Source organism: Heterocephalus glaber, unplaced genomic scaffold (genome assembly GCF_053883595.1).
Source record: "Heterocephalus glaber isolate CG9 unplaced genomic scaffold, H.glaber_assembly_v1.0 deba00001472, whole genome shotgun sequence".
Classification (NCBI taxonomy): Eukaryota; Metazoa; Chordata; class Mammalia; order Rodentia; family Bathyergidae; genus Heterocephalus; species Heterocephalus glaber.
The window spans coordinates 98,263,009-98,281,625 of record NW_028258315.1 but is presented as its reverse complement, the minus strand read 5'-3'; the positions used below and the strand labels follow the sequence as shown (position 1 = coordinate 98,281,625).

Sequence of the window (18,617 nt, the reverse complement as noted above, 5' to 3'; positions counted from 1 at the left end):
TTTAAAATTATACTTTTAAAAAATCAACCATTTAAATTGTCTCAAGGGTGTGCAGCAAATGGAGAAACATCTAGTCCAGAAAGGCTGCTAATCTTGATGAGTATCTGTGGGATTTGAACCGGAGACCCACTGTCCTCCCTCTTCCCTCCCAACACAGATCACTGTGATGGAAACTACTCTGGGAGTGTCTGACCACGGTGCAGCTCCTTCTCCGCCTGGCTCCTGGTCTAGACCTGTGGTTTCACCTTGGGAGAGGCAGCCTCAGAGGCAGCCAACACCTGCCCTGGCAAAGGCCCTGCGTCCGTCCGATCAGACTTGGAGCAGTTTATTCAGCGGTTAAGGTAGAGAACAATAGCACAATCGGCTAACAAGCAGAGGAGGCTAACAGGGTGTGTGGCAGCACACAAGGGCCAGCCCCGGAAGTGGCTGAGGAGCATCCCATGCCAGGCTGCCGCTGCAGGGGAAACAAAACAAGTAACAGGCCCAACAAAGGGGAGCAGCCACAGGGTTCAGAATTGCTACACTGCGCTGTGTTCACTTTCCAACAAAATATTTTGAGACATACAAAGAAACAGATGCAGGGGGAGAAAAAAACAACTACAGTACCTGTGAGGAGGTAGCCTGCAAAGCAGGCATTGGAAATACGCTCAAAGTACCAGGAACTGTGTCTAAAGAACTGAAGGAAGGCACGGTTACAGTGCCTCAGCCAGGACGGAATAGCAGTGAAGAGAAAGTGGCAGAAAAGAATGATAAAAACATAAATCTTGGAGTTAAAAAGTATAACCAAGTTGAAAAGTTCACTCAGAAGGTTCAACAGCAGATTTAATCTGGTAGAAGAAAGAATTGGCAAATTGGAAAGTAGGTGATGAAAATTATGCAAACTAAAGAACAGAGAGAAAAACAGGGGAAGATCCACTAAACACAGCAGCGTATGCCTAACGGGACCAGCAGGAGAGATTAAAAAGGAGCTGAAAAGACATTTTAAGAAATAGTGATGGAAAACTTTCCGAACTGATGAAAAATATTAGTCTCCACATCCAAGAAGCTGGTGTGGTCCAGGAAGGTAAGCTGGAAGAGATTCGCACTCAAACATAAGAGAATCAAAAGACTAAAAACCAAGAGAAAATCTTGCAAATAGTCAGAGGAAGCAGCTGATCACCTCCAGAGACCCTCAGCAAGGTGAACGGCCAGTTTTGCAGCCCTGCCAGAGACCTAGGTGAACACTCTTTAAAGAGCAGAAGCGAAGCACAAGGGAAAAAACAAAAATAGAGAAATTAATTTTGTCGAAATTAAAAACATTTGTGCTTCAAAGGACACTCAAATACAAGTCAAAATACAATACACAGGATGAGGGAAATATTTATAAATCAAGTATCTAATAAAGGACTTATATCCACGTACATGAAGATGTCTTGCAACTCAATTAGGAAAAAAAACAAGTCCATGTGCCCAATTTAAAAGTGAGTGAAAAATCCCAATGTATGTTTGTCTGAGAAAGATGTGCAAATGATGGACGGACACACAAAGGAAAGGGAGTTCAACATTATTAGTCATAAAGCAAAAGGAAATAAGTAGAAGATGCCATTTTATACCCAAGAGAATGGCTGTAAGCAAAGAGCAGATGAGAGAAGTTTTGGTGGTGAAGATCTGGGAAAATGGGAAGCTTCAGATTGCTGGTGGGAATGCATTACAGTGTGGCCACTGGGGAAAACTGAGGGCTCCCTAAAATGGTAAATGCTGAGTTGTCACGTGGCCCAGTAATTTTGCTACATATATGTCCAAGAAATATGAAAACATGCATTTCCACAAAAACTTTTACATGAATAATCATAGCAGTATTTTTGATAATAGTAAAAAAGTGGAAACAACTAATAGCCTTAATTGATGAATGGATGCATAAAATATATACCTATATATTGGAATGTTATTTGGCAACAAAAAAGAATGAAGTTTCCATACAACTACAGCACAAAGAGACCAAAAATATTATACTAAATGAAAGAAGCCAGTCACAAAAGACCATATATGATTTCATTTCTACAAAACAACTAGAATAGGCAAAACTATAGAGACAGAGGGTAAATTTGTGTTTGCCTAAGCCAGGAACAGTGAGGCAGATGGGGCGACCAGTACTTATTAGAGGTCTTCCTTGTGGAGCCGTAAAGTCCTAAACTTAGATTGAGGTAATGATTGTACAACCTATAAATACGCTAGAACTATTTGATTCTGTGCGTTTAGTGGATGGAGTCTAGGCTACGCAAGTTATATCTCAGTGAAACCTTTTTTAAGCTAAGGAGATAAAGTAGGGAACGGTTTGGCAGTGTTCGGAAGGTCGGCGGAGGAGGCCCTCAGACAGGATGGAAGGGCTTCACCGAGGTGACCCCGGAGTGGAAAACGTGAGGGGCAAGCCATGCGACTGTCTGCGGGAGGAGCGTCCCAGACCAGGAGAGCAAGTGCAGAGGCCCAGAAGGAGGGATGCGCCTCGTTCAGGGACCAGTGTTGGAGTGCCAGGGATCCGAGAATGGCAGGAGATGCCAGGGGAGTCGTGGGACCTGGGCCTGCAGGGCCTTATTTAGACGCGGGCATGAGCAGCATTATGGGTTTCGAAGAGAAACCTGGCGAGCTCCAGTGTTTGTTTCCAGAGATCACCATGGTTGCAATTTTGTGAATAGACCTGATGGGGGGAATGGGAGACTAGCACAAGGCAGGAGCCGCAGAGGGCTGGGACCTCCATCCGGAAGGCAGAGGGCAGCGATACAGAGGCAGAGGAAGGGCGTCCATTCTGTGTACGTCCTGGAGGTAAAGCCAAGAGGATTGGTGAAGGGCTGGAAATGTTCCACATCAAGAACCAGACAGTGAAAGTGCTGGACTGTGGCCCATGTGGTCTTCATTGCAGCCACTCAACTTCACTGTTGGAGCTTGAATGTTGCCCTAGATGCTATGTAAATGCACAGCCTGATGGTGTTCAGTAAAACTGTGCTTATGAAAACAGGAGGCAAACCTGATTCATCCCGTGAGATGCAGTTTACCAACCACTAGAATAGAAGTCGAAGCAGCAGAAGGAAGAAAGGAGAGAAGCTTCACTTGGTGGCATTTGTTCTTACTCGCCGGGAAGATGGGATTGCCACTAGCCGACCCTGCAGACTGCGCATGGAGCAGGCCTGTGGTGCAGACCTGTTCATGGAGAAGCCACGTGGCCCTCGGTTACAGATGTGAGGCGGGCGGGTGAGTGTGCGCGCCTGGAGCGCATGGGAGGTCTGGCTTGGAGTCGCCAGTGTGGAGGCTCCGGGAGGAGCCCTGCGTGGACCTGAGCAAAGCAGCGATGAAGACGAAGGCAGCAGAGGCTGCAGGACCGAGCCCTGGGTTTCCAGTATTGAGCCATCGGGGAGAGGAGCAGGAGCCAGCAAAAGACCCAGAAAGAGCGGGTAGGGATCCCGGAAGATGTGGCGTCTTGCAGGCTATACCAAGAGACTGGTTCAGAGAGGCTGACGTCCTGCTTTCCTTTCCCTCCTGGAGTGCAACTGAGCAAAGAAATGTTCTAATAAAAATGATCCTGAATTTCCTCTAATTTTTAGAAAAAGATTAGAAAAATCATTATCAAACTTTCACCCATTCAACCAGTGTTCATGAGCTGCTGGCCAGTAGGCTCCGGAGCTTGGAATTGAGCGGCGCACTGCCCAGACAGTGGGTGTCTACGTAGAGAGGGTGACACCTGTCAGGTGAGGGTTACCAGGACCAAGGGTGGCCGCAGTCACTGATCAGGGCTGCAGGACTGAGCACCAAGGGCGGCTGCACAGGAGGGCACACGGAAGAGCAATTACTGTGTCCTCCTCCTGTGCAGGGTTGAGCTGACCTGGGGCACTGGTCAGCTTCTGCGCTGCTCTGTTTTTCGTAAGGAATTAGCTCCACCACTTCCCACGCTGCTTGGCACATACTTGGGTTCTGGGAGGAAGAGTGAGGACTTCAGGGTGGGATTTAATCAGACCAGGACCTAATCTGAGCTGTGGCCCTGAAGCCCAGCCCTCATGCGGTGACAGGGGTAACGGGAGCTACATTTGGGACCAGGTGAGGACTCAGTGAAGGAAGATGTGCAGAACCCTGGTTCCTGCAGCCCTCCTGTCCCTTGGGAAACCAGGTGTCAGTCCACACACCTGTGGCATTTCACTGCCCAGGGCACTCTTCCAGGGTGGGTCTTTGCTGTCAGTTTGCAATTTAGCAAGCAGATAGTCTTTAGTCTTTTTCCAGAATCCTTTTCATGTTGCCAGTGTTTTCTGGAGAGCAGTGTGCGGGAGCCTGCATGCCTAGCTGGAAGGCACCAGGAAACCAGAGCAGCTCTGGGCAGTTTGCACTCGGCCTCCCATCTCTTATGTCAGGGAGTCCAGGTGTTTGGGTAGCTGTTTAATGCAGATTACTTTTGGTCCCCAAAAGCTGCCTTAGTTAAGTGCAGCTTTCTTTGTCTAAGAAAAATTGCTAGCACATCGTGCCAATTTAATGATATTTTCATGAAATGCGCAATGGTAAGCCTATTTAAATCATTGATGTGATTTTTAATCTTTGGGGGGGGAGCCCAGTCTTCAGCAATCTTTCATTTTGGTGTGCACAGTCTAGCTTGGCCGTATTTTTCATTTTAATTAATATAATGAAAGGAGGATAAAAGGCTGTGTTAAAATTTCGTGTTTGATTATTGGGATCAAGAATAATTAAAATGTATGAAACGTGGCAGGTTCCTAAGATGATGGGAAAAAGGAGGCCTTGTTTCTGGGAGTCAAGTGTGCTAGATGGTTTTTCCACAAGATTCAGAAACGTCCATGATCTGAGAAGCATCTGTAGTATAGAGTCTCACAAGTACACCGGGATGAAGGCTTCGGAGGTGAGGAGACCTTGTCCTGTGTTTATCGTGAATGACTTTATCATTTATGTACCAGAAATCCTTCTGTCTTACTTACTTTTATTGTTGCTGAGAGAAAATACCCAGCACCCCAGGTTAAAGGCGGAAAGGTTTACGTAGCTCACAGTGTGCAGAGCTTTCAGTCCATAGCCGGCTGCCTCCGAGGCGGGGCGGCCTGGCAGAGGGCATTGCAGAGGAGGAACAGTCTGTGGTGGCAGAGGGCAGTGAAGCAGCAAGTGACAGCAGTAGCCCCTTTCTGTCCCTTATGTTCCATTCACGCTACCCATGCTGGGTGTGTAGCACTCGCACGGAGGGGGGGACACTGTTAATCCCAGTGCCCCACACCCTAGCTCCAGCCACCTCTGCAAAGCCCCACCTAGGACCACATGAGGCTTTGGAGGGCATCTGGTCACAGCCATAGCACTCCTTTTCCCCTGGTTTGGAAGCCAAGTACGAGCTGGGCGCAGTGGCACACACTATAATCTCAGCTACTTGGGAGGCTGAGACAGGAGGATTGCAAGTTCAGGGCCAGACCAAGCCACTTTGCTGGATCGTGCCTCAAAATAAAAATGACTGGGGATGTAGCTCTGCACTCCCTGGGTTCAATCCCCAGCACTGGGGAGAGAGGGGAAGGGAAAGAGAAGAAGGAGAAGGAGAGAGAAAAAAAGCCAAGAGGAAAATAAGTTATTTGATACTATGGGTTAGATACTCCCCAAAGTACTTAGGTCTTATGTACTGTGGTGTATCTAACCTTTCTCTAATCTTGAAGGATAAATGTCCTATTTCGTAGATGGAGAAGCTGAGGCTTAGAGAGTGTGAGGTGGCTGTCATGCCACGGTCATACTGCTGCAGGTCCGTTTCCCGTTCATGTTTGTGGTGGGTTCCTTAAATGACGGTGGCCTGCCCGTCGCAGGAGACACATTGTAACTCTACTTGGAAGCGATCAAGAACTATTGAGGATTTCTCTTTTAAGCATTGCTTTTCTGTGAATGCAGCTCTACCTTTGTGGATAACTTCTGTATCTTTACCTGCATTACGGACCCTCCACACATTTCTTTTTCTGTATGATTACTTGGGTTGGATATTTAAAGTTCATAACAATTTAGAATATAGTCTGCATTTTCTCCCTCTTGAGGGAGAACAGATGCAACTTTGATCTTAGTACTCATTCAGGACTAAGACCGGGGTCTTTTGGATGTTAAATATCCCTTTGTTTTAGGACACTGGGGGTTTAATAGAGTGTGGATTTTAAAAATTGTTTTTCCGTAGCAGAAAGGGAAACTGGCCGCAGTGGCAGTTTCTGGAGCTCCTCTCTTCTCTTCCAGGAGGTCCCTGGAGAGCCTCTGGAGGTCTGACCACCCTGGCGAGGGAGGGCACGGAGGCCTGAGGTCGGGGACTTTGTGTCCGTGTCGTCAGCGAGTCTCCCGGCCCTGTCAGCCTCCCACCCACATTCACTTTACTGGATTTTCAAATCTAAATGTCAGAGACCCACTCCTGAGTAGACTGCTTAAAACTACATACACACTCACTTTTCAAATAAAATAAATTCAAGTGAACCTTATTAAATGAGTAGTTCGAACCTTCGCTCCCGTCTGTTACCCTAGTTAGCATTTGCACTAGCAAGGCCAGAAGGTCCTGACGTGAACCACCCAGGATGGCTCTGCGCTTATCTTCCTGAAGTTCTCCAAAATCCAAAACACTCTTTTTTATGCGTAACTGGAACCAGTCCTTAGTCATCTCCGATTCAAAAGTCTTCCATAGATCCAAGTGAAGTCCCTCTTCAGAAAATTAATTTCTTCTTATTTTATGCCTATGGAAATGGAGATTTAAGAATTGTTCCTTACACCCTTCCTCACAAAGCCTTTCTGCCAGGAGGTCATGGTCCTGTCGTCACCTGCCTTTCTCCCTGTAAGCAGATTCACTCCCCTCTCCCCGTAATCCTCTAACAAGACGCTGGCTAATGCCATCCGGAGTGGGGGGATTGGGTTTTCCAGCATGCATGGAGCAGCCTCTTAGCCACCATGGGCCACAGACTTGCTGGTGCCACTCCATGATTTCCTGCCCTCCCAGAGAGGTCTTTCAGTTTCAGGTTTGTGCTGATACCTTCTCCCCATTCGTGCTCCTCCCCCTGCTTAGAACTCCCTCTCTAGCTGCTAAAATGTGACCTTGGCAGTTTTAGCAGTCTTTCTATTTATAGCTTGTGAAGTTTGTGTCATGCTTAGGAAGACCTTCCCTATAAAAAAAAATGTTACCCTTAATTCCAAAAGAGTAAGATTACTTTTGACTGGGACCTGACTCCGCACTCGCATCACCTTAACCACAAGCGGTCACACCCTTGTCCTCCTTGTCCTTCTGCCTGCCTGTGTACTCTGAGTAGTTATGGTCACTGATGCAAATGTCCCATCGCTGGCTTGTGTCCCAACCAGAGTGTGCTCTGTGTCACAGATCTCTGATAAATGCTTTCTGGGGTGCCTTCTGTGTATCTGGTATCGCCTGTTCATCCCCTTCCTGAGCCCCATGGAGTTTGCTCTCATGAATGTGGAATTTTGCTCTGTGTTTATAAACACAGTTAAAGTTTTGTCCCTGTTTATCAGGTCCTGAAAATTTCCAAAATACCTGTCATGCCACCTTGTTGAATACCTAACAACACATTTTCCAAAAATTCCCAGTAGAATGACTTCCAGAATGAAAATAATCGCCCCAGGGAATTATCAATCTGTGGATTTCATTATTTTCATACTCTGTGCAGGCGTGCCATCCAGATGCCCCACCTCCTTCCACAGCAGGCCTCCCAGCTGCAGTTAGACCTCTCAGGCTTTCACGCTGTCGTGATGCACATCACGTCCCACTCCGATTCCATCACTGTCTTCTTCCGCCATGCCAAACTCTTTTAAAGCTGGACCTGTGTCTGTCTTGGTCATTGTCTTTTTACTTTCTCGTTTCTGGGCCAAAATACCTGACACCCACTGGTTGAAGGAGAGAGGTTTATTTGGCTCACAGTCTGAGGGGTTCCAGTCCATAGTTGGCTGCTCCCAAGCAGGGCGGCCTGGCAGAGGGGAAAGAGCTCTTCCACTGGGCCTCAGCTCTCCACATCACGCCCAGCTGTAAACCCATCAGTGGACTGATCCAGTGCCACACACCCGTGATCCGGGCACCTCCCGAGCGTCCCTGCTGCGAGCGCATGAGGACATCTAGATATAAACCGTCACAGATCACCATGCCTCCCAGGCCTACCACAGAGGCTGACGATCCGTGGGAGCCCATCTGCTGAGGGAGTGGATGCATGGAGAGAGGATGCATCCGTGCACCCCAGTCCTGACTTAAAGTGGATTCAGTATGGCTTTCACCTTTGCAGTGCCGTGAAAGCCACATGCCTTCAGCAGAAACCACATGTAGAATTCTGAGGTTCTCCCAGGTTGGTGAGGCACAGTCTGATCCTCTCTGTGATGAGCAGCAGCAGCGAGCAGCCACCCCAGTTGCCATCATCACAGGACCCACAGTGTTGCTAAGCATGTCTGTCAGAGCGATCTGCAGCCTCGTGGTGTTTTCAGTTGGTGACAGTCTATTGGGATGTCACCCCACTGCAAGTCAAGGAGCACTGGCAGTCGTCCTGCCCTGGGGACACTGTCAGAGGCAGGCCCCCAGTGCCTCTCGGTTGTTTTCCTGCTTCCGTTCCTAGTTTCATGGCAGTTGTGCAGTGTGTTGTGCCATCTAGAAAAGGGCGCACAGCGGCTCTCCCACGTCAGCCAGAGCTTGGTGTTGTGCCCTGGTAGAAGGGATGGTCTTGCAGTCTTCTCTTTACCCACTTCCTGCCACCTTTTGAACTGAGTAGTGCTGAAGCGACTGGTGGAAGTATCATTTCTTCCACCAATAGCAAACATTTATTGTTTACTGTGTGCTAGGTTCTGTTCTAAAGGCCTCACGTTTGACTCTGCCCAAAGACCCTGTGAGCCCCAAACTGTTAGTATTCCCTGGGTCATAGTCGTTGTCCTCATAGCTGGGACAAAATACCCATACCTGCAGTTTGAGGGAGGAAGGTTTATTGTGGCTCAGTTCAGTCCGTAGCGGGCTGGGTGCAGGGCAGAACAGCATGCGGAGGAGAGCTGCTTAGGGTGTGGTGGGCCGGAAGCAGAGCCCAAGAGGAGCTGGGAAGGGGGATGGGCTCTTGCAGCCCACACCCCAGAAACCCCGTCTTCTGACCAGACCTCACCTGCTGACAGCAGTCAGCTCTGAGCCCCCTCATGCAATCTCCTTCCAAAAGCCTGAGTGCAGAGGCTCTGGGGGCATCTGATAGAAGCCATAAGCTCTGTGTTACGGGTGAGATGCTTGGGCCCCAGGTCATACACAGCCAGCATGTGCCTGACCAGCCACCCAGACCCCAGTGCACTGTTCATGCTGTGAAGCTGGCGGTTGTGCGTCAGATCTGTTCCAGGTGAAGATGAATCTCCTGTCACTTCCCACGCTCCAGCTTTCCTGTCCAGTGCTTCATTATCAATCGCTCGTGAATGGCTTTGCATAATCTCGTATGATCCACTGCTGAGTAGACCGGAGAGTAGGTCCCCATCTTCAGATACAAAACTGGGGCACAGGAAGTCGGAGTGATGTGGCACGCCACACTAGGGTAGAAGGTCACCGTTTGCTCTTGCTCATTGGTGGCCCCAAACTGTTCGGTTTATTAACTGGCTGTTTGAAGGCTGCGGGGATTGGGGGTTCCGTGTGACAGAGACCTAAGGCAGGGGGTGACTCATTCACTCTCGTTCCATTTCTCTTGGTGAAAAGTGATTCTGGGTTCCACGATTCTCTCCATGAAAAGTCTTCTCTGAACCGGAGAGAAGCATTCTGAAAGAAATTATTAAGCATTATTAATATAATTACATATAACAAAAGACATAATTTAACTTCTCCACATCCAACAAAGAAACTCATTTGAAGCTTCAGGCGCTCCAGCTGAACGGGCAGAGCTTCTCCTCAGAGTGGGCTCTCAGGAGGGCGGGCGGGCAAGGCACTGGCTGGCTGCTTTGTCCAGAGCCGCTCTTGGCCTTCCAGCCCCTCCTCAGTCCCTGCCACCTCCCCTGTGACTGGCGCTTCCCCCCACCCAGGCACCACCTCGGGCCCAAGCTGCTTCCCCTGGTTTAAGAGACAGGCAACAGGGAAGAGGGATTTATGTTAGTAGTGGAAGATGACTGAGAAATACTCACAGGAGAGAACCAGTGGCCATCCTAGCGGACAGAACGCCTCAGCGAATTTTTCTGACTTCATGCAAAATATCAGAAACAACTCTTACATGTGTGTGACGTTATGTGAATCTGCACCATAGTTCTACTGGATATTTGCACTTTCTCTGGCACAGTCTTAGTACACAGCAGTGGGAGGGAGCAGAGCAACACCCAGACCCTAGAACCCTGTAACCCGGAGTCTAAGCTTTTAAATACTTACATCCTGAGTGATTGGCTCAGGCAGGGCCACTGAAGACCCCTAAGTTAAGTCACTTGACTGAAGTCACTTTGCTAGCGAGAAGTAAAGCTGGGATTCCAACCCAGAGCTCTCCAACTCTATTTAGTTCTCTCTTCCTAAATCCTGGAATAGGCCTCTTTGTGGCACAGAAAATGGAGATTCCAGCCCCAGAGGGGTGAAGGAAGCTCTGGTTGTTGGTCCTTGGATTCTGGAGTCCCAGTGTGGCCTTGGAGGAGTTCTTTTCCCTCCAGCCTCTGGTCTCCCACCTGACAAATGAGGGTGCGGAGTCAGAGCTCCCTGAGGGCCTAAGCGTCCTCAGATTCTGCTGGGCAGGTTTCTCCCTGAGCTGCTCGCTCTGGACTCAGGTGAGAGGGAAGGGCCTAATTCTCCGTCCTAGCTGGTGAGGGAAGCATCAGTGTGTTTTATTCCAGAGCACACCACAATTCAAAGGTATCACAGTCCCAGGCCGACAGATAAAGGATGGCTCGACATGAAAGTTAGAGGGAAGGGAGGGAAAATGAAGTGCAGCACTTGAAGGCTCAGTGTGGCTTTTGACTCTGAATGCGCCGCCTCTGCACGGCATGGAATCTGAGACGCGCTCAGGTCGACGAGTGTGCCCAGCTCTGAGCCCTGGTACACCAGAGCCGTTTTGGAAAAAGCTTCTCTTCTGATTCGGGATTTCTTCTGCACTCTCCGAGGCTGCATAGCTGCACCTCTGCCTCCGGAAGGCTTTCTCCCCTCTCCCTGGCTTGGGGCTTACTGATTTGGAAGGCGAGGCTAATTTACATGTAAATAAATCTGAGCCGGCCGTGAGGTGGGCCGTCCAGATGCGGTGACTGACTTGCTGACATCACGGCCTTATTAGCATGCGGAGGATGCAGGCACTGCAACAGCGACTTCTCTGGCACCACCAGCCGCTCCGCTGCCGCCGACGATTATTATTATTTTTGGCCGAGCCGCACGTTTCCTGGCTCGGTGGCTTGGACTGTGCGCCCAGCTCACTGGTCTTCCCGGTCTGGCTCAGGACTGGGTGGTGACGCTGAGGCCGGGTCTGACTTCCTTTAGACCGTAGTGACGAGGAGAGTTCAGAGGAAATCAGGGTTCTCCAGAAGGTGGCCGCAGAGCTCTGGCGGACGCAGGAGAAGGGCAGAAGTCACGCTGTCCTGGGCTCCCGGGTGCCCAGCCGGATCTGGACCGGCAGTGGTGACGAAGTGCGGAGCTGCCTGGGCTTGAGCTGCTGCTGCCGTCAGGAGGGCTCAGATTTGCAAAGGCATCAGGAGAGAAGATGCGTCGGTTGCCTGAGGTCCTGCTGGCGTTCTTAGAAACCAGACCCAGGGAGAAAGTGAACGGGGGCAACTGACAAGCTCCAGGGCCTGGGGGATGCTTCCTCGGAAACCCGGCATCTCCATCTTCGCTGGAGGTGGGTAGAAACTGGCTTCGATTCGCAAATTGAATGGCAATGCATTTTCTAGAGAAGATGAGAAAACATGTAGGGTCTGGGGAGAGAGGGGGATGTTTTCTGGGCAGGTGGTGTTTCTGGTGGTCTAGCCCCTTTCGCCTTCCTTTTGCTTACTGGAAAGTTGGATTCCAAACTGAAATGTCACGGAATAAGATGTCCCAAAGAAATGCGTAAATCTTGGTGCTTATGAAGTAAGATTTACTTAAAAGTGCACCTTTCTTAATAATAATAATAATGATAATGATAATAATGGGGGAGAGGGTTAAAAACCCAAACACCTGGCAGTGTTGATGAACCCTCTCGACTCAGCACATGATGTCAGGAACATCGGAAGCGCCAGGCAGCAGTGCTCAGCTGAGACTTCCCAGGAAGAAATGGCTCTCATGTTATTCAGGTTTAATTTTAGCCAGTGCTTGCGGTGAGAAGTGGTGCGCCTCAGAATCTGCCTGCGTAGCCTCTGAAACACGTCATCTGGTCTATTCTACCCTGGGCTTTCTGATGGAGTTTTCATAGATTAGGGTCTCCCAGAAATGATCGTGGCATTACCAGTCTGCCATGGAGGTCTTGCTTTTCACTCTGTTGCTCTTTGCTGTGCCACCTTGGCCTATGCTGGGCCCCAGGAGGACCTCTGTGAACTGTAAGTCATCTGGCCAGGGCCGAGCCAGTCAGGAGCAAATGCTCTGTGGTGGATTCCATGCCTCTCACCTGTCCATCGTGGCTCCGGCATAACCGGGTACAGAAAGAGTTCTGCTTCCAGTGTGCGTGTGTCCAGGACACAGTCGGGAGGCCTCCCCTGTGCCGCATGTTTGCAGACGGGAACTGCCATGCCTGCGGCTGCTGTGCCTGTAAATGGGGCAGCCCGGCTTCCTTGCTAGAGGCCACGCTGGCTGCTCTCCCCTTGGCCCCCGAAGGCCGACTGCCTGCCGTGGTTTTCTCAGATTGGGGGGTTGGGGTAATGGTCCCTGGGCTCCAGTGAGTCACAACTGTGACAGAATTACCATGTTCTGGAAATTTGGATTTTAATGCCTCCTTGAGTGCTTATAAAGGTTTTGCCTTTCCATCAAATGCCCTTTCCCCTTGGGGATTCTTTTTTTAACGTGAAAATTAAAACACATCAGCTCCATCGGGCATTGAGTGCGTAGTGCCATGGGCATCAGAAATGGTGAAAGAGCACGTGTGAAATGACCTGTTTGTAGAGGCCCATGCAGCGTGGGGGACAGGTTAGAGGCACAGGAAGGGTGAGGCCCATGGAGGCTTCAGGACAGGGGAGTCAGAGGAGACAGTGTTTTTCCAGGGCTCAGACTCCACGAGCCGAAGCTGCACAAAGCTACATCTCTGAGGGTGGATTCCTGTCTGTACCGGGACCTGTGGGCAGGGTGGTCAGTGTGGGCATTTGATGAGCTGAACAGGAGATGACCAGGTGCGACCACACAGCAAAGGCCTGGGAAGTGTTATCTGTCGGCATTGTTGGCATGGGCCCTGTTTCTTTTTTGTCACCGTCATTGTCTGTGGTGTTGCTGAACATGAAGCAGTACCTTGGAAAAGCAGTGTTCTCATGGGCTGGCCTGCCGAGAGGCTGTGCCGGCATAGAGGGCTGTCTCCGGGTCACCTCCCTCTCAGAGCAACGCTCCCCTGAAGTGACAGGCTTCACAGAATGAAGTATAGGATCCAGAACCACCGTGTTCTGCAGACATGAACGTGGCTGGATGATGAAATGGAGTCAGGTGAGGCTCAGCACCCCGAAAGAAGGCCTCCTGTCTTGTCGGCTGACAAGTCACATGGAGAAAGCTGCGGGATCCAAATTAGAATAGTGTGTTCCTGGATTTCTCTTCCTGCTCTGCATGTGACAGGCAGTCCTTTCTTTCCTTCTGTCTTTTCAGGGCAGACACTTACCATTTACTTTGCCATCCAGGGAGGCCACTGAATATATGCTTTCCCTACTGGGTGGCTCCTCTGAAGTTCCAAGGCTGGATTTGTGCCACCACCTGGGTGGCTTCCCTTTTGGCATTGGCTTTTAAGGGCAAGGAATCTGCCTCCCCTGCCGTCCTGGCCGTGAGCACCCTCTCTGGCTTTGTTTTATGTCCGCGGCCGTGACCCATCTTTGCCAGACCTGCGCTCCTCTTCCTGCCATGCACAGCGGGGCGCTGCTTCCCTGTCCTCCCAGCATCTGTCTTTTGAGTTTGGGAGAAATGGTTCTCCAGTGCAGGGGTTTTTAAGACAAAAGTGAATTAAGGAGTCAGAGGAGTCTGGCAAGCAGTTCGTTCTCAGGAAACTCAGACTTGGGGGCTGATAACACCTCACTGCGGCTGATCGCAGTAGAGTTGTGTTTTGCATGGAGAATCTTGCTTGTGCTGGAGGGGAGCCCACCTGCACTGCCTCCGGCTTGGCAGATGCGCCCCTGGGAGAGCCGCCCAGCCTCTCTGAGCTCTGGCTTCTGCACGTGAGTGTTGAGAGTGACCCTGAGCGTAGGAGGGTGTGTGCAGCAGGTGGCTAAGTGCCTGCCCTGTTCCTGGTGCTCACAGGAGGAGCACTTCATTTCCCTCTGGTGCCGGTGACTTTTGAGTTTCCCACTTAATTGCAACCTGTGAACAACAGGGGGACAATAGCTTTAATATTCATTTGTCAGAAGAACTGAAGGCTGAGGAGACAAAATAACGAACCTCAGTGACACAGCTGGTGACAGTGGTTCCCGGAGCTGCTCTCGGTGACCTGGATCCCTGTGCCCGGAGACTGAACGGGCTCTCCCCACGCACAGAGCCTCTTTGATCAGAAGCTCCCAGGCCCAGGCCTCTCTCTCCTGCTGTCTTCAGGCACGCAAGAGTCCCATGCTCTGTCCCTTAGGTAGGAGTTCCAGGTGACGTTGGGTGAGGACTTTCTCTGTGCCTTCTCTCTGCAATTGTGTGCGCGTAAGTCATCAGGGAACTCTTGGTGACTGTGACCATGGGCTGCTATGAGCCAAGCTGCTCAGGAGTGTGCTTGTGCTTTGGCAAGGTCCCTCTCCTGCCTGATGATGCATTTTGACTGCCACCTGCCACCTTGCTTGTGTCCCATCCTGTAAACATTTTACATGAAAGTGTCTGGTGTCACATGTGTGCGTGTGTTTCAGTCAAGCAGGGGAGAGAATCTTTATCAGAGACTGACTGAATTGAATTTGGAGACCTGGTTTTCTTTTCTCTTTGGTCTATTGTTTGAGCAGTTCATTATCTGGAGCTTGAAAACTGGGGGCTGGCTTGTTCTGCTACTTCCCTGGGAACAAGGCAAAGGGAGGGGAAAGCAAGGCTGCGGGGCTGGGCTGCGGTATGGCTCTGGCCTGCAGGAGGCCCTGGGTTCAGTCCCCAGCAGGGGGCAGGGGGCGGGGGGCGGAGCACCAGAGCAGGTCACCCGTCCCCATGCCAGTGCAAAGCTGGAAGTTCCCTTTGGAAGACGAGGCCTCTGCTCTCCTTAGCTAAAAATGCCTCTCCCCATCTGTCTTATAAAATCACACTGAAGCCATTTTAAATCCTAAACTCTCCTTGTGATGTGTTTCCTGCTAGAGCCACTGGCCATTTCTAAAGCGCATTTGTTAAGAGGAGTGCGGGTTCAAGTCCGGTGTAAGCCTGCCTTCCCGGTGGGTGCGGAGGGGCACCCAGCACAGGCCTGGCTCTGCAGTCTGTGAGACTCAAGTTGGCTAAACGGAAGACTCCAATATGAGAGCTGAATGAGAGCTGGAGAACAGCGCCCTAGGGACAGAGCCCTGAGACGTCACTGGTTGGAAGTGGCCGCAGGAAGGAAATCAGAGGTGGCCTCATTTGAGTCAGTGTCACCAGGTCGTGCTCACTCCAAACAGCAGAGCGAACCTGTGGGTTGGAGGAATATAGGCAGCTCCTGGTCCCCCCCTCTGCCCGCTGCCCGCATTTGAGCTGTCCTGTGCGGACCATCCTGGGCTCTTCTCTCGGGTGTGGGGAGAGATAAACTCACTCTGGGCCTTTGACAGCGCAGCCCCACCCAGACGGCTGTTGGAGCTCTCTCCCACCCCACCTCTCGCCTCGGGAGCCGTGCACCTCTCATCCTTCTTCCCCACCTTGCCTCCTTAGAAGCAAACCTTTTAAATATTACCCGGCCCCATCTGGGGTTAAGAGTAACTGGGACGAAAATTCTGAGCATTTCATTTCAACTGGGCCATGTGCCATTTTTCCAGCTCTTTTCTTGGCATCCGTTCATGGCTTGGGAGCCCATAAAGATGCTTGTTCATGAAAGCTCCAGGGCTCAGCTGAGAAACTCTCCCTGGTCTCAGAATCAGCTGTTGTGTATATGGCAGTGTGTGTTTGGGGTGTCTGTGTGTCTGTACATGGTTATGTGGATGCGTAGAAAAAACAGCAGTCAGTGGCTGGGCCCCTGTGTGCTGTCCTGTATGGATCAGGCTTTCTTTAACTCATCTTACTGATTCCTGCCACCCTCTTTCGGCTGGGCATTGCTACCCCATCTAACAGCTAAGAAACCATGATGCCTAGAGGTTGCTCCAGGTTACACAGACAGTAAAAAGCAAAGCTGGGCTTCAAACCCTAAATAATCCTAGTCCAAAGCCTGAATTGCGTAGAACATCCTTGGCTTCTCACACTTTTTTTTTTTTTTTTCCTGGTACCGGGATTAAACTCAGGACCTTGTGCTTGCAGGGCAGGCGGGGGAACCATTAAGCTAAATCCGCAGCCCTCCTCACAGGTTTTATTGTAATATTCCTGCGAATGCTTTCTATTTTCCTTCTAGATCTTCTCCATGGATCCCTCATTCGAAAAGCACCTCATTATTTAGCTGTTGGTGTGAAATATTTTTGATTGTTCTTTTGGCAAATTGGAAATATCTAAGAGAATCTGTCGGGCATGAAAGGAACCTACCGCTTTGAGTGTGGCTTTCGGGATGGAAGAGTGAGTGTGGGCAGGATGTCGGGGAGACCCAGGGGTGAGGAATGAAACCCATCGGCCTCAGGAAGAAACCCTTCATGGGATGGGAGCGAGCCTGAGGAACTGCGACGGCCTACGCTGGTGGCGAAGGGGCCGCCTCGGCTTCTGGATGGAGGCCAGAGTTGGTGCTCTTGGCTCCATTGTGGGCGCATCAGGGGCTGAGCGAACGTCTGCTTCCCCTGTCTGAGCCTCAGTTCTGTCTTCTCTAACATGAGATTCCCGAGCCGGATGGTGTGTAAGTTTCTTTCTGGCCTTGTCATGGAAGGGCTTCGACACGCACTGTTGCTTGCTCTTGACAGGAGAGAAAAGGTCAGGTTTTCACCAGGATCCACCCTGTCTGTGTGGTGAGTGTGCGCTGGGCTATGAGAAAGGTCCCCAGAATGACCTCAGCTTCCTGAAGGACGTCTGGCCTCTGGCTGGGTCACGCTGTCCGGCATGGCTCCTTGCTCTGTACCTGGGTGTCCTGCAGAGCACCGGGACCAGGCCTCCCATCACTGCGTGGCTGAGAGCAGCTCCACATGCAGCAAGCTCCCTGCTGCTGCCCGCTTCTAACTGAACAGGCGCAGAGGGCTCCGCAGGAGAGAAAATCTAGCTCAATTCAGAAGCCCTGGGTTCTGACCGAATTATGTCCTTCCTTATTTGAGTAAACCTCGTGGAATCACTCAGCTGCATGGCTCAGCTTGCCCCTCTGTGGAGTAACCCAGATGAACAGCTAATATTCAGTGATGGCCACCTGTGTGCCAGTAGTGCACCATCAGTTCCTGTCTCGTGGGCTCTGTTCTCTTATCCTCTCCATTTTGTGATGACAGAGCACAGAGGTTGGATGACTTGTACCACACCACACACGCTGAGATTTGAGTTACTCATGCCACCTGATTCTTCACGATTCGTAGGGACAGTAGATTTGAGGGATCCTGGAACTGTGTGTGTGTGTGTTTGCACACGTGCGTGCACTTGCATGGTATGTGATGCCTATGCTTACAGTGCCTTAAGTACCCGAGACTATAAGACGGTATTTCCCAGGTACAGTTGTATTGTTTTCCAGTAAAAAAATAATTGTTCCAATTTATATAAAATCAAATACTTCCTGAGGTGTTGCAGAGCACAGGTACTTGCTTGGTTGTCTTGGATAGCGCACGGGAACCTAGTTCTGTTTAGGCTGGATATGGTGGCACACGCCTGTGATCCCAGCACTCTAGGAGGCTGAGGCAGGAGATTTGCAAGTTCAAGCCTAGCCGGAACAATTTAGCAACTGAGACCTTTTCTCGAAGTGAGAAATAAAAAGGGCTAGGGATGTAGTTTAGTGGGAAGGCCCTGGATTTGATCCCCAGTACCTGTACTACAAAAAAAATCTGTTTAATTGAGTTTTTGGTTATTTGGAATCAAATCCCCACGCATTTCAGTCTTGGATTTGCACATTTGGACATGTCCTTGCTAGCCTGTCCTAACAGGAAGAGCAGGGCTCACCTAGCTGAGCCTCCCCGCGGGCTCAGGACAGGGGGCCCTGTGAGAGGTCACCCCAGAAGTGATTCCAGGGCTGCGCTGTGACTGGAGGGCAGGGCTGACTGTGTGTCAGGTGCAGTTGATTTTGGCCCTCTCGGCACCAGGCTGTGACCTGGGGACTGAAGAAGTCCACTTCCCCCCGCACCTCCAGTAGCTCCTGTCTGAACACCGGGAGTTCTCCTCGGTGGGGACGGGAGTCCTGCTGAACGTGCCCCTTTAGGCCCCTACTCCTAGACGTGTCTGACACGGAGAGCCGGCGTGGCACGTCCCAGGCACTGCCCTCACCGCCAGTGCCCCTGTGCCCTGGATGCCTCGCTGACGCCCTGCACCCACACAGCTGCAGCATCCTCCTCAGCACGGTGCTCCAGGCCGCCTG

At 50.7% G+C, this 18,617-nt stretch overlaps 1 protein-coding gene across 7 annotated transcripts in view; it reads left to right on the top strand.

Annotated features, from left to right (window-relative positions):
• The window catches only part of Prickle2 (prickle planar cell polarity protein 2), a 287,253-nt gene that overhangs the window by 182,306 nt on the left and 86,330 nt on the right, over nt 1–18,617 (top strand). The window contains exon 1 of one of the 7 annotated variants that reach the window (XM_004871602.4): nt 10,584–11,762. The exons of 5 other annotated variants lie outside the window; for them this stretch is intronic. Coding sequence is in view for 1 of the 2 variants with exons in the window: in XM_087181638.1 (XP_087037764.1) it covers nt 12,332–12,438 (107 nt within the window). In the remaining variant the exon portion in view is untranslated. Of the gene's footprint in view, nt 1–10,583; nt 11,763–11,797; nt 12,439–18,617 lie in introns of those variants that run through there. One more of the 7 variants, XM_087181638.1, reaches the window with a different exon arrangement.